This window comes from Gobio gobio, assembly GCF_949357685.1.
Source record: "Gobio gobio genome assembly, chromosome: 10".
NCBI classification, from domain to species: domain Eukaryota; kingdom Metazoa; phylum Chordata; class Actinopteri; order Cypriniformes; family Gobionidae; genus Gobio; species Gobio gobio.
Window position 1 is genome coordinate 57603034 of NC_137116.1, and position 14371 is coordinate 57617404.

The 14371-nt window shown below is 36.4% G+C and overlaps 1 protein-coding gene across 3 annotated transcripts in view; it reads left to right on the forward strand.

Moving 5' to 3' along the window:
• Window positions 1-6647: 6647 nt before the first annotated feature.
• The window catches only part of abtb1 (ankyrin repeat and BTB (POZ) domain containing 1), a 44438-nt gene continuing 36714 nt past the window's right edge, over window positions 6648-14371 (forward strand). The window contains exons 1-3 of one of the 3 annotated variants that reach the window (XM_079826524.1): window positions 6648-7058; window positions 12471-12533; window positions 12674-12729. In XM_079826524.1, the coding sequence (XP_079682650.1) occupies window positions 7003-7058; window positions 12471-12533; window positions 12674-12729 (175 nt within the window). In that variant the 5' untranslated portion in view covers window positions 6648-7002. Of the gene's footprint in view, window positions 7059-12470; window positions 12534-12673; window positions 12842-14371 lie in introns of all 3 variants that reach the window. The other 2 variants (XM_079826523.1, XM_079826522.1) reach the window with 2 other exon arrangements.

The following is a 14371-nucleotide window of genomic DNA, read 5'->3' on the forward strand; positions in this document are numbered from 1 at the left end:
ATCACAGTTAAAAAAAAGAAAAAGAAAGAAATTAGGTATCAATAAATGCATACATAAATAAATATGTATTTATTTATTTATTTCTCCCCTAAAGGTTATTAACCGATATGGCTGATTGAGATATAAAAAAAGAAAGAAATTAATTAAAATATTTATTTAATTGTTTGTTTTTTGTTTGTTTATTCATTCATTTACAGTTTTTTTTATTCGCTTTGGTTCTATTTTCATAAGTGGGCGTACATTTTCAAAACTCATAATACAAAAATGCAAACTGATCACACTTGTAACAGCTCTTCATTCTTTCAAAACCTGATCTCACGCTTTCATTCAGTGGCACATATCTTCAGACCACATAATCATCGTTTCAAACACAAGATTATTGTCATATGTAAGATTTTTTGTCATATGTAATGAGAGCATTTGGTTTAATCACCGAAACACAACAGTGTGATCTTTCAGTTTAAACAATCAGTTCATCCAACAGCAAACAATGCAAGAACATGTTTGAGATCTCCCTCATTGCTGAATTATCTACAGTAACAGCAGTAATGCCTCATTAGAAAACACACTTACATTACCTGACTTATGCCGTTGAATCCATGATGTTTGTAATAGTATTCAGTGTGTTATCTGATGAAGTGACGACAGCCTTGAGGTTCTGGGCTAGAGTTTGCTGCCAATAAATGTCCTCACTGTACCATATATGACTGAATCTACTGTAGTTGAGCTTTATAAGGGTGAGTTACACTAATGTGTCTCTACCATGGTCATCTGTTTACAGTATCACATGGCTGTAATGTAAAATGCTGTATTTGATACCATCTGTCTCCCTTCTTCTGATTTCTGATCAGTCTGATGTTACACCGTCATTGACTATTTACACTCCCTTATACTCTATTCTGCTCTATTCACAAATTGCAAATATTTTCCCCCCTTTGTCCCCATAATGTAGAGTTTACCAGGCCACACACACACACCTTATAATCTACAGTTTTTTTTATTCGCTTTGGTACTATTTTCACAAGCAAGGTGTGCATTTTCAAAACTCATAGTGCTAATATCACAACAGATCATCAAAAGTGCACTTTTTTCAAACATTTCAGCATATTTTCAATTATGTTAGTACAAAACCACAAAGTATTTCACTACACAAAATAAGTGTTTCATCTTTTATAAATGTTTCATTCGCAGTAATTGCCTTTCATGAAGCTCTTACTATCACACTTTTGATTTGCATCTCTTCTCGTTCAGTTTAATACATCTGTCTGTTATTGAATCCACTGATCTTAAATCAATCAATCATTTGGTACACCAATAGATTTCTATAGATATTGATTTTATATACATAATTTCTGAAATGGATAACCATATGAAATGAATATTTTTTACATTATAAGTGACTTATCTTAGATTATAAGGTGTGTGTGTGTGTGTGTGTGTGTGTGTGTGTGTGTGTGTGTGTGTGTGTGTGTGTGTGTGTGTGTGTGTGTGTGTGTGTGTGTGTGTGTGTGTGTGTGTGTGTGTGTGTGTGTGTGTGTGTGTGTGTGTGTGTGTGTGTGTGTGTGTGTGTGGCCTGGTAAACTCTACATTATGGGGACAAAATGTGGGGGGGTGAAACAGAAATATTTGCAATTTGTGAATAGAGCAGAATAGAGTATAAGGGAGTGTAAATAGTCAATGATGGTGTAACATCAGACTGATCAGAAATCAGAAGAAGGGAGACAGATGGTATCAAATATAGCTATAGAAAACTGTTACATTTCAATCAGTTTGGGTGTTGCCAGTTGGGGACTAGTTCACCACAGATGTCCGGTTAGAGACATGAAGAAGCAATAGGGTTTCAAGTTCTTTGCTTTTTATTTCCAGCACATTGCTGGTTCCATTTGTTTGTCTAGGTGTGTGGTGCCATGCTGAGCTATTCACTAGCATTAATCAGCGCCACCTGCTGGAGATGGGCGGAGCATAGTGTCTGCTGCTTAGACAGTGCGCTCTGACATTGGCTGATTGCCAGAGCAAGTCTCTCAGACACAACTTTCAAAATACAAGTCCCAATGGGCCTTTCTAACAGCCGCCCCCAGATTTCTAAAGACTGAGGAAATCTGCCCATTATAAAAAGGTCAAAGTCCAATTTTAGTCTGGAATCTCAGGTAGCTGTATCCCCTTAGCCACAGGTTGCACATAAAACTTGTCCTTAATTCTCACTTCAACAGTCCTGATTCTGTTATCCACCCCAGGGAATACTTCTGCCCAATGGGCCACAGGGCTCTGGTGAATTGAGGGTCCACAATCATAACTGTAGTTCCCACCTTTATATCGGGTGACTCTACTTGCCACTTGCTACGAGTCTGAAGACCAGGCAAATAAAACTTGATAAACCGCTTCCAAAAGTGATCTGCTAGGACTTGGCTATGACACCACCTACGTCGACTCAATAGTTCACTTTGAGGGTATATCACTTGAGGAAGGGACGAATCAGGCCGCCCCATAAGGAGCGAATTAGGAGTGATAGGATCTGGATCAGAGGCATTAGAGGAGGTATAGCCTAGGGGTTTAGAATTTAAGATCCCTTCAATCTCAATGAGTGTAGTGAGAAGAGTTTCCTCTGGTATCGGCTGAGTTCCCAGAGCTTGTTTCAGGGACCGGATTTCCCTTTCCCAGCACCCACCGAAATGTGGGGCATGAGGTGGGTTGAAGCGGAAGATAATCTGCTGGCTGGCAAGCTGTTCCTGAAGCTCTGGAACTAGTTCAGCAAATGTCTGTTGCAGCTCCCTTTCCCCTCCTTTAAAATTGGTACCCTGATCAGATAAAATTTCCATAGGTCTCCCACGTCGGGCTATAAAACGCCTGAGGGACATAAGGAAGGAGTCTGTATCAAGTCCAGGCAGGAGGTCAATGTACACTGCACGTGTAGTCATGCACTTGAACAGAATACCCCATCGCTTTTCACTTCTGCGCCCAATCTTTACCAAGTATGGCCCAAAACAGTCAATGCCAGTAGAATAAAAGGCCGGTTTGAATAGACGTAGCCTGGCTGGAGGCAGATCGGCCATTCTGGGTATATGGGGATTTTTACGAAACTTCTGACATTCTAGACAATCTTTGCGTTGATAACGTCGGATTGCTTCCCTACCCCGAAGGATCCAGTATTTCCTACGCATTTCCGCTAGTACTCTCTCAGGTCCTGGGTGAAGCAGCTTTGCATCATAGTCCTTAATGAGAAGCGAAGTGACAGGATGATGGGGGTCAAGCACAATAGGATGCATAAACTCAGGCTCAATCTCTTCACAGCGACGAAGGCCACCTCCTATCCTAAGGAGTTGACTTGCAGAGTCAAGTTCAGGAGCGAGGCTAAGGAGTCGACTGTGGTTATGCAGTTGTTTTCCCGCTGTCAGCTGTGTCACATCGGAGGGAAAGCTTTCCCATTGAGCTTGCTGAAGGATAGCTATTCCAGCCCGTCGAAAGTCTTCAGCTGAGAGATTGGCCCCATTTTCCCTGAGAGATTCTGCAGTGGCTGTCAGTAACTCTTGAAAGGTCAGAAACTTGCTTGGATCTGGTATGGACAAGCGATGTTCAGTATTCATCAGACCACAGAATGTAGAGTTTCTTAGTTCATCACTGTCAATAAGAGAGGATGTGGGTGTAACCGGCCACTGGTCAGGTGAGAGATGAATGAATGGTGGCCCTGTATTCCATCGACTTTGTGGCCCTAGTTCTGCCAGCCTTTTACCTCTGGTGATATCATCTGCCGGGTTACTATCGGAGTCCACATAGCGCCATTCACAGTGGCTGGTAAGGTCCTGAATCTCAGTAACTCGTGTACCAACGAAAACCTTGAAACGACAGGATTCTGATTTAATCCATAGTTAAAACTGTGGTGGAATCACTCCAAAGGAAAACTTGTCGAATGAGCAAAGTCAGTTCATTCTGCAGGATCCTGGTCAACTGGGCACCTGTTAGGGCTGCACATAGTTCTAGACGAGGGATTGACAGACGTTTTTTGGGAGCCACTCTTGAATGTGTGATGAATGTGACCTCCACTTCTCCCTGCTGGTCTTCTGTTCGAGGATAAGCGACCGACCCATAAGCTGACTCTGACGCGTCACAGAAGATATGGCTATCTCAATGGCTGGATACCTCATCCTTCGGTGCACTGCAATAGCATCTGGGTAAGACTATCGTTTGTAGATTACCGAGCTCATCTGCCCATCTGTTCCAAGCATTCACTAAATCCTCAGGTCCTGGAAGTAGCAGTTCATTGAGGTCGTTTCCTTGGAACTGGAATGAACACTTGAAAACCACCCTATGTTTCCCGTAATGTTCAACCATATGGTGTGGGATATACCTACTCACTGGAGTGTCTTCTCCTGACTGTAGTTCAGCAATGTAACCCGCCTGCTCCAGTCATTTAATTTCAGCCTGGTAGATAGCTGCTTGATCAGCAGACTTACTGAGGTGACGCTCTAGGCTTCTAAGATGAGTGGTGGATGAGATGGTGGTCCAGTGGGTTAAACCATGGAACTGATATGCAGAAGGTTGCTGGTTCGATCCCAGCGGTCACCACTAATGTGTCCTTGAGCAAGGCACTTTACTCCATGTTGTTCCAGGGGGATTGTCCCTGTAATAAAGTCGCTTTGGATAAAAGCGTCTGCCAAATGCATAAATGTAAGATGAGGCATTACTGCTGCTTTAGGTGCATGCTTTAGTGGGGTAGCATATCGCTGAATCCCATCGACTTCAACTCTGATAGTTTTTTGTTCCAGCAATTTTAGTGACTGCTGGTCTTGTACTGGTCTTCGCATCCCTCCATGTAAGGACATCCATTTGCCAGAGTCTTTCAACTTGTTCATGCAAAGTAGCAGAAGGTGACAAACTTGTGAACAGACATTGCTGCTCTGTGAAGCGATGTTGCAAAGCTTGAACTGGTCCTTGTAAAGTCCATCCAATGAGAGTCCTAATTGCAGCAGGACCACTTGGCTGTCCCAAGCGAACCGGTTCAACTGGGGTAATTAAATGAGGGCCGTCTGATCCAATGAGCGAAACTGGATGAGCTGCTTCAACTGTTGTGTTTCGGTGATTAAACTAAATGCTCTCATTACATATGACAAAAATCTTACATATGACAATAATCTTGTGTTTGAAACGATGATTATGTGGTCTGAAGATATGTGCCACTGAATGAAAGCGTGAGATCAGGTTTTGAAAGAATGAAGAGCTGTTACAAGTGTGATCAGTTTGCATTTTTGTATTATGAGTTTTGAAAATGTACGCCCACTTATGAAAATAGAACCAAAGCGAATAAAAAAAACTGTAAGATAAATCACTTATAATGTAAAAATAATTCATTACATATGGTTATCCATTTGGGAAATTGCAAACAAAATAGAAACTATGTCTATATAATCAATATCTATAGAAATCTATTGGTGTACCAAATGATTCACTGATTTAAGATCAGTGGATTCAATAACAGACAGATGTATGAAACTGAACGAGAAGAGATGCAAATCAAAAGTGTGATAGTAAGAGCTTCATGAAAGGCAATTACTGCGAATGAAACATTTATAAAAGATGAAACACTTATTTTGTGTAGTGAAATACTTTGTGATTTTGTACTAACACAATTGAAAATATGCTGAAATGTTTGAAAAAAGTGCACTTTTGATGATCTGTTGTGATATTAGCACTATGAGTTTTGAAAATGCACACCTTGCTTGTGAAAATAGTACCAAAAAAACAAACAAAAAAACTATTATTATTTATCTGCACCATTCAAGCCTCATGACAATTCTCAGTACATATTAAAATAAATATATAAAGAAATAAACTTTATGAACTTTATCTATATTTAAGTTTTTATATTCCTACAAAGTATTTTTTCCTAACAAAATTCTAATTTAAAAAATAAATCACGTTAAACTGCTTAAATAATAAACACAATTCTCAAAATCAGTTTAATTTCCTTCTTTAGGGTAGCATGCACTATAACAGAACTCAAATTAAATATAATTTGTGTTTGATAAATGCATTTATTTAATTTTTAAATAATACTTCACAACAGTTCAACGCATGCGCAGCAGTCAGTATATTCCACCGCAGTCCATAAGAGGGCGCTAAACACATTATTGATTTCAGACAGAGCGGTGGTCAGAATGAAGGTTGAAAATAATCTTTTTTTTTTTTTTTTTACTTTATTGACATTATCAAGGAACATGTTATAATTATAATCCGTCAACATGACGTTTTCGATTTTGTATTTTTTTTTTCTTATGCAGTGCACATATAATAAAAATACAGGATATTTGCTTCAAATGAGAATATTTTATATGGCTTTTTTAAGTGCTCAGAGTCATGTGGTTTAATACATCATTGTGCTGCTGTTGTTATGTACATAAGCAACCATATTTTTATTTATATATCGCCTACTGTATGTGCTGAGAATCTAATTAGACAAATTATTATTATTTATCCGCACCATTCAAGCCTCATGATAATTCTCAGCACATATTCAAATAAATATATGAAGAAATAATTTATATTTAACTGTATCTATATTTAAGTTTTTTTTTTTTAATCACGTTAAAATGCTTAAATAATAAATACAATTCTCAAAATCAGTTTAATTTCCTCCTTTAGGGTAGCATGCACTATAACAGAACTCAAATTAAATATAATTTGTGTGTGATAAATGCATTTATCAATTTAAATAATACTTCACAACAGTTGAACGCATGCGCAGCAGTCAGTGTATTCCACCGCAGTCCATAAGAGGGCGCTGTTGAGACGCACGCAAAACTCAGCTGGACGTGAACAAATCTGCTTCCTGTTTACGTTTGCTGAGCACTTTGAGTACGAGAAAAGAGTTCGCAGACACCGCGAATCGCGCCTGGAAACACACACAACCCTCCGCTTCCCTCCGCCGCCGCTGTCCGAGCTCCAGCAGCCGATCCGGTCTGATCGACAGGCCGTTTCAATGCATTTCAGAGAAGCTTTAGCGCCGCGCAGATGGACGCCGTTGATCTGTTTTCAAGCTGCAGGAAGGGCGACATTGCCAGAGTGAGGTCAGGCAGATCATGGGCTGGTTGTTGTTGTTGTTGTTGTTGTTGTTGTTTTGAAGTTTTGCATGTTGACACATTCATGTCCTACTTACTCCCAAGATATGCATATGCACACGACACACACACACTGTACATGCATATATACAAGTCAAGATGCAAACTCTAGTCTAGACTTCGCATGGAAATACAGTTAAGCAATACCTAAACAAATATACATCTTTAGATATTAATCATGCATATCTAAACAAATGTGCATGGCCACAATATGCTTATCTAAAGCAAACAAACCCCCCAAAAAGTAGTCTGTATATTATTCATATCTATAAAAATCTGTGTTTTTGGATCATGTTAACCGACCTGCTAGATTTGTGATACTTTATGCAAAAGTGAATAGTCTATAGTGTTTAGATATTGCATATGCATATCTAAACACATATGCATGACCTGTATTGTTTTTAGATACAGTAAGTGTATAGAAGTAAATATGCACAGCCGATAAAATGTATAGATTTTTCTATGCAAATGTGCATTACATTTTTTTTGCATATCCTATGCAGTTTTAGATGCTGTATAAACAGATGTGCATGGCCAGTGTTGTCTTTAGAGATTGTAATGTGCAAACCCATGCCTATATAATGTTTGGATGCGCTATATATATATATATATATATATATATATATATATATATATATATATATATATATATATATATATATATATATATATATATATATATATAATATATATATATATTCAATTCAAATTTATTTATTTATTAAATTTATTATTATTTAATTACATGCAGGTATATTTAAAAATGTAAGTACAATGTAAAGACATGTATGTACACAATAAGTGCATTGTATCAAATGGATAATTAAAATGTTAGTACATAGTAGTTAAGGCCACCTAATATAAAGTGGGTCCCTTTGGATTTTAAGATTTTATATTTCAGTATAATTCCTGCAGAAATGAGTTGATCATCGTTCTGACTTGAATGTGTTTGATCAGTTCAGAAAGCAGTGTGTTAGCATTCAAAGAATGTGCTAAAAATATATAGTTTTGCAGATAGTTAGGTACGAATAACAAAAGTGTTCGTGGATTTTGGAAAATGTGGTCATTGAATGCATTTTGTGTGAAAGCAATGAAAAATGATTCACAGTTTTTAACATATCAATTTAGTATTGGCCAATGCAATAAAAAAAAAAAAACGTAAAGCGATATGCAGAAAGCTGTGGGGCTAAACACCAAGAAAATATCACTTCTAATAAGATGAAAATATATTTAATTTAATTTTTAAAACAATTTAAAACATGTCAACAGTTTTTTATTTTTATTTTTACATTTGCTGGGACACATTTCTCAATCCTCATCACTTTTTCACTGTTCACTTTTTGTCTTCACTCAGTGATCACATCAGTCTATGTGGCTAAACTCTGGATCATTTATCATTGCTTTGGGCACAAAATGTGTTCAATGACGACATCTTTCAATTTACATTCATTCTTTTCTGACTTTGACACAAACACCACCAAAACATTATGTACTATACAGGCCAATTTGAACATTTTTACATTCTCTTTTCAAAACTGTTAAACTTATGTTAAAAAAAAATAGAAATTTGCTACATTTCGACAGTAATACCATATTGACATATATTTTGAATCTAAAATACTATCAAAACAAATAGATTTAGCTGGTGTTAGTTTTTAAATTGCATTGCCATCCATTCAAAAGGGAAAAATTTAGGAATAATGTTATACTATACTGGACCAAGGACCATGTAACATAAACTGCAGTGAATTATAGTGTAAGTCTTGTTTTGAAAAGAAAATTTTACAAAAGAAAACATTGTGTAATGATCATGTGTTTTAGGTCTGTGTTTTATGATTGAAAAAGTGTGTTTGTTGGGTCCTTTTTGGTAGTTTTAGTGCATTTTGAACACTAAAATAACTGCTGTGCCAAGCTGAAATTCAGTTGTGTGAATTTGTGTGAAAAAGTGTGTGAAGAGTTTTAAAAAAGTGACCCAAGTATTGAAAAATGTGTCGTAGGGATTGGAAAAAGTGTACATTGATTTAATTTTCCCAGGTAAATCCCAGCGTTTTCTCTAGTTTGTTTGAGAAGTTTGTGTCTGTGACATGGGTGTAACAGCTCTGTTAGGCCTGTTCCTCACCTGTGAGACAATGGCTTTGGCCTTTCCTGTATTCATATGTAAATGGAGTTTGGGGGATGCGTAAGCAAACAGATCTACACTAGGCTAAATACACGCATGAGTTTTTTTAGTTGTCTCTTGTGACTTTCTCACTGCAACCGAACATTACTTTGGAGTTTTTGCAGAAATATCTTTGCCATTGTGCCTGTTATTTCATAAAGAAACCTTACAGCAGCCATTTACAGCAGCCACAGTGCTGTAACACCACAGAATTCTGGGTCTTTGTTTGAGTCTGTTTGACGTCTATCTCTCAGCTACAATCGCTAGGACACCTTTCAAAGCAAAGCAGTTAATTTCACGTTCAAAATGTGCTAAAACTACCAAAACACTTCATTGATGTCTTAAATCAACTCATTCTTCCAGAACACAATGAGGATTCACCCAACATATACACTTTTAACTCATACAACAAAAAACACTAACAACAGTCAGCATTATAGTATATTTTTTTGCTGTTAACTTCAGTTTATGTCACATGGTCCAAGTTTACATTAAAGTACACACGTTTTCTCCTTTTGTAAACAATAGATTATTTTTGTAAAACAATAGATCTGAAGACTGATATTATACAGTGATCCCTTACTAATAGTGATATTACAGGGTTTTTTAAACATCTGCTAGGACACATTTCTGAATACTCATCACTTTTTCAAAACTCTTCACTCAGGGATCACATCAGCCTATGTGGCTAAACTGTGGATCATTTATTTGCTTTGGCACAAAATGCGTTCAATGACGACATCTTTCAATTTACATTCATTCTTTTCTCAATTAGATACAAACGCCAGCAAAACTTTATGAACTATAAAGGCTAATTTGAACGTTCACACTTTCTTTTTTAAACTGTTCAACTTATGTTCAAAATTTTAACACAAAAATGAATAACACAGAAATTTGAAACCCCTCTTTAAATGCTTGCTATGGATGCGAAAAATGCAGAAAACTGAACCTGATCAGATTTTTTTTTATGATGAAGGAAGGAAAGTTTCAGAGGCTGTGTGTAAACGTGCTTGATCTTTTTTTTAACGTGTGAAAATTTCGGTGTGCGAGGATATTTAGTCATTACCATCTATATAAAAGGGGAAAACTTAGGAACAATTTTATACTGTAATGTAAACATGGACCATGTAACATAAACAATAATGAATAAGCAGTAGAGAGTCAAACTTGAGTCAAACTGTTTTGTAAATAAATTTTATATTTTTTATTTAAATTTAATATACACTGTATAATGATTTTGGAGGTCAAAACTCAGTTGTGTGTTGATTGTTGAGTTGAAAATCTTCGACTAAAGTGTCAATGTTAAAAGACATTCAGTTCACATAATTTAATTGAGACGGATGAAGATTTTCATGCAAGTCACCAAAAAATTTAGTTCTGACCTTCAAAATCTCTACAGTGTGTTTGTGATGGCAAGAAATGGCAAAGCAATCAAACAGGTGTCGTGTTTTACCATCCAACAGGGGACTTAAGTCAATTTAAGGAAATCATGTTCACTGTATAAAGTGTGACCTGCAATTGTTTCCTTAAAGAGTGATTTCTGCTTGATTTAAAACATAAAACACCAATACTTACCATAAAAATACACTATAATAAGATTTTGGAGGTCAAAACTCAGTTGTGTGTTGATTGCTGACTTGAAAATCATCAGTTGGTTAAACAACTAAAGTGTCAATGTTAAAAGTCATTCAGTTCACATAATTTAATTGAGACGGATAAACATTTTAATGCAAGTCACCATAAAATTGAGTTATCTCAATATATACAGTGAATATCTACAGTGTGTTTGAGATGAAGAAATGACAAATTAAACACACTGGTGTCGTGATTTACTATCTAACAGGGGACCGAGTCATTGTGTTTAACATAATCATTATTCAAAGAGGATCTGCAATTAATACATTAGAGAACTATTTCTGCTTGATTTAACTCTTAAAACTCAGTTATTGCTATAAAAACTCTAAATCTCCACAGTGTGTTTATGGCAAGAAATGACAACGCAAACACACTGGTGTCGTGATTTACTATCTAACAGGGGACCGAGTCATTGTGTTTAACATAATCATTATTTACTATATAAAGTGATGACCTGTTATTATTACCTTAAAGAACAATTTCTGCTTGTCCAGTCCTATATTTTTTATTTTTTTTATTGGTGCAAGAAATCAAATCTCACTCTAAAAATCTCAAAAACAAAGGACATTATTTGGGATTTTAGAGAGCAGAAACTATGTTTTATTCAAAAATAAGTCACACATTGAAATACCTTTACTGTAAAAAAAATTTGGGTCTCCAATTGAAAATTTTCTGTAAATTGATGCACTTTAATTCAATTAAAATTCAAGAAATTCAATTTGGCCAACTAAAAAATTTAGATGTGATCGGTCACTAGAAAATTTTCAATTGGAGACCTGATTTTTTTTTACAGTGTTGGTGTTCTTGAAAATAAGCTTAAATGAGAGATGTGGACGGATCATATACTGTAAGTATGAAGACACAACAGAGAATGAATTTCTTAAAGATAATTCTTAATTTTAAGAATTTTTTAATTTCTTAAATTCTTTTCTGTAATGTCCACAACATGGCTTTTTCTCCGTTGTGTGCTCATTGTGTTCCCTGATGCCTGTGTGAACATTATATAATTATATATATATATTAAATAATGAAGACAGACTTGACTGCCAGCTCTCTTCCCTTTCACACACTCAGCTCCATTGCAGGCTATGGAGGTCCCCTGTTGGATAGGTAGACATCGGTCAGGTCCCCTCTTGGCATGTTTAAAAAATAAAAAATAAATGCTTATTTGAAGTTATATTATGAAAAAAGACCTTAAAACAAAATTTTGTATCTAAGTTTTGTTTCTTCAAAATTACTAGAAACACAGGTCCCCTCTTGGTCAGTGTGGAGTGATGGTCCCCTGTTGGTAATATAGACGTGTGTGTGTGTGTGTGTGTGTGTGTGTGTGTGTGTGTGTGTGTGTGTGTGTGTGTGTGTGTGTGTGTGTGTGTGTGTGTGTGTGTGTGTGTGTGTGTGTGTGTGTGTGTGTGTGTGTGTGTGTGTGTGTGTGTGTGTGTGTGTGTGTGTGTGTGTGTGTGTGTGTGTGTGTGTGTGTGTGTGTGTGTGTGTGTGTGTGTGTGTGTGTGATTCTCTTAATTGTGATGTGGATTGCTTGTAATGCATCTGTCATGTGTCCTCTCCTCCAGATACCTGGTTGAGCAGAGAGATGTAGAGCTGAACATCAGAGATAAGTGGGACAGCACACCTCTGTAAGAGAAGCTTATTCCCACCTTCTGTGTGTGTGTGGATGAAGCCACTGATCTCTGTGTGTGTGTGTGGATGAAGCCACTGATCTCTCTCTCTCTCTCTCTCTCTCTCTGTGTGTGTGTGTGTGTGTGTTTGTCTTCAGGTATTATGCATGTCTCTGTGGACATGAAGAGCTGGTGCAGTACCTGCTTGCTAACGGTAAATGCTATAACGATTATTCACAGCTGATCTTAGTCTTGACCTGTATAGATCAGTGACAAAATAAAGCCTGAAACTATGGAAGCTTGTTCTCGACCATGGAATAAAAAAAGTAATTTCAAATCATAAATGTTTCTTGAGCATCATGTCGGAATGATTAGTGAAGGATCATGTGCCACTGAAGACTGGAGGAATGATGATAAATTCAGCTTTGATCACAGGAATAAATTACATTTTAAAATATATTAAAATAGAAAACAGTTATTTTAAATTGTAATAATATTTCACAATATTACAGTTTTTGCTGTATTTTTGATCAAATAAATGCAGCCTAGAAGAAACTTCTTTCAAATATTCTTTAAAGCTCCATGTGTGATATTTTCCTCCATCTAGTGGTGAACTGGTGTATGACCATCCAGTGAATATTAGTTTCTCTTCCTCTCAATTCTGATTTAGTTTTAACTCTACGGTGGCTGATTTAGTCCAAGATTAACATGGCTTCCAGCTCGACCTCGTCCACATTGGACACGGAGCCATCGAGTGTTAAAACGCCAAAGGCCAAGCTTGAATTTACGGGAATGTCCCTCTTTGGCTAATGTACTTTCAAGATGGAGGATCAACATGGCGACCCGCATTCAAACCCTCACCCGTATGTGTTTACAATGGCATATTATAAACTTACCAGAATACTTTATTACTTGAAAGAAGTAAATATACATTAATGAGCACATATAATTCTGAAAGAACTAAGTGTTTTTAGCTAAGAATAAACTAAAAAAGTTACACAGTGTAGCTTTAAATAAATGAAAAATAATTCCGCAGAATGGCAAACCCGAATAGCAATTTTAAACTAGATTGAGTTGGTTAAACGAAATATTGGCTTTCAATAATTAATAAACCTATTTTTCCCATTAAAGACAAAAAAAACAAATAAAGACAGAATATAATTCAGGGTTCCCATGTTTCTTGATAGTTCTTGAATTTCAGACGCATGGATTCAAGGCCTGGAAAGTGCTTGAAAACAAACACAGTCCTGGAAAGTGCTTGAATTAAGTGTGAACTTCATTTTGTTAGCGTAGCATGTGCTAATACAACCATTGGTCTGAATCCACATCTGAGTTTTCAAGATGAGATCACTTCAAAATTCACTGTTTTTGACCCCTGCAGGCCACCGTACGGCTGCGCTTTGTTGTAATTTGGATGCATTTTAAAGATCTAGACTTTTATTACTGAAATGCTGGCGAGTATTTACAAGAGCAATATATTTCATCACCGCTCAAAAAATAAAAAGAAGAAAAGCACGTAAACATTTGAAATGGGCCGTTATTACGGCAGCCATTATATCTGTTAAATATAATATGTGCAGGTTTTAAAAGCCTTCAAATTGATTTTTTAAAAGGTACATGTACAGGTGATAATTTTGCATATTTTTAATGCCTAACAATTAAAATGTCCATATCTTTTCCTTTAATGGGAAAATTCATGTATAGAATATTATCTCTATATTTTGATGTTTTAATTAAGTACTGATTTATAAAAAAGAAAACTAAAACTAGTGCGAAATAAATGTTAGAAGCAGGAATAATAAAGCTGCAAACTGCATCTCTCGTTAAACTCGCTCGCTCTTCTACACCAGCCGCTT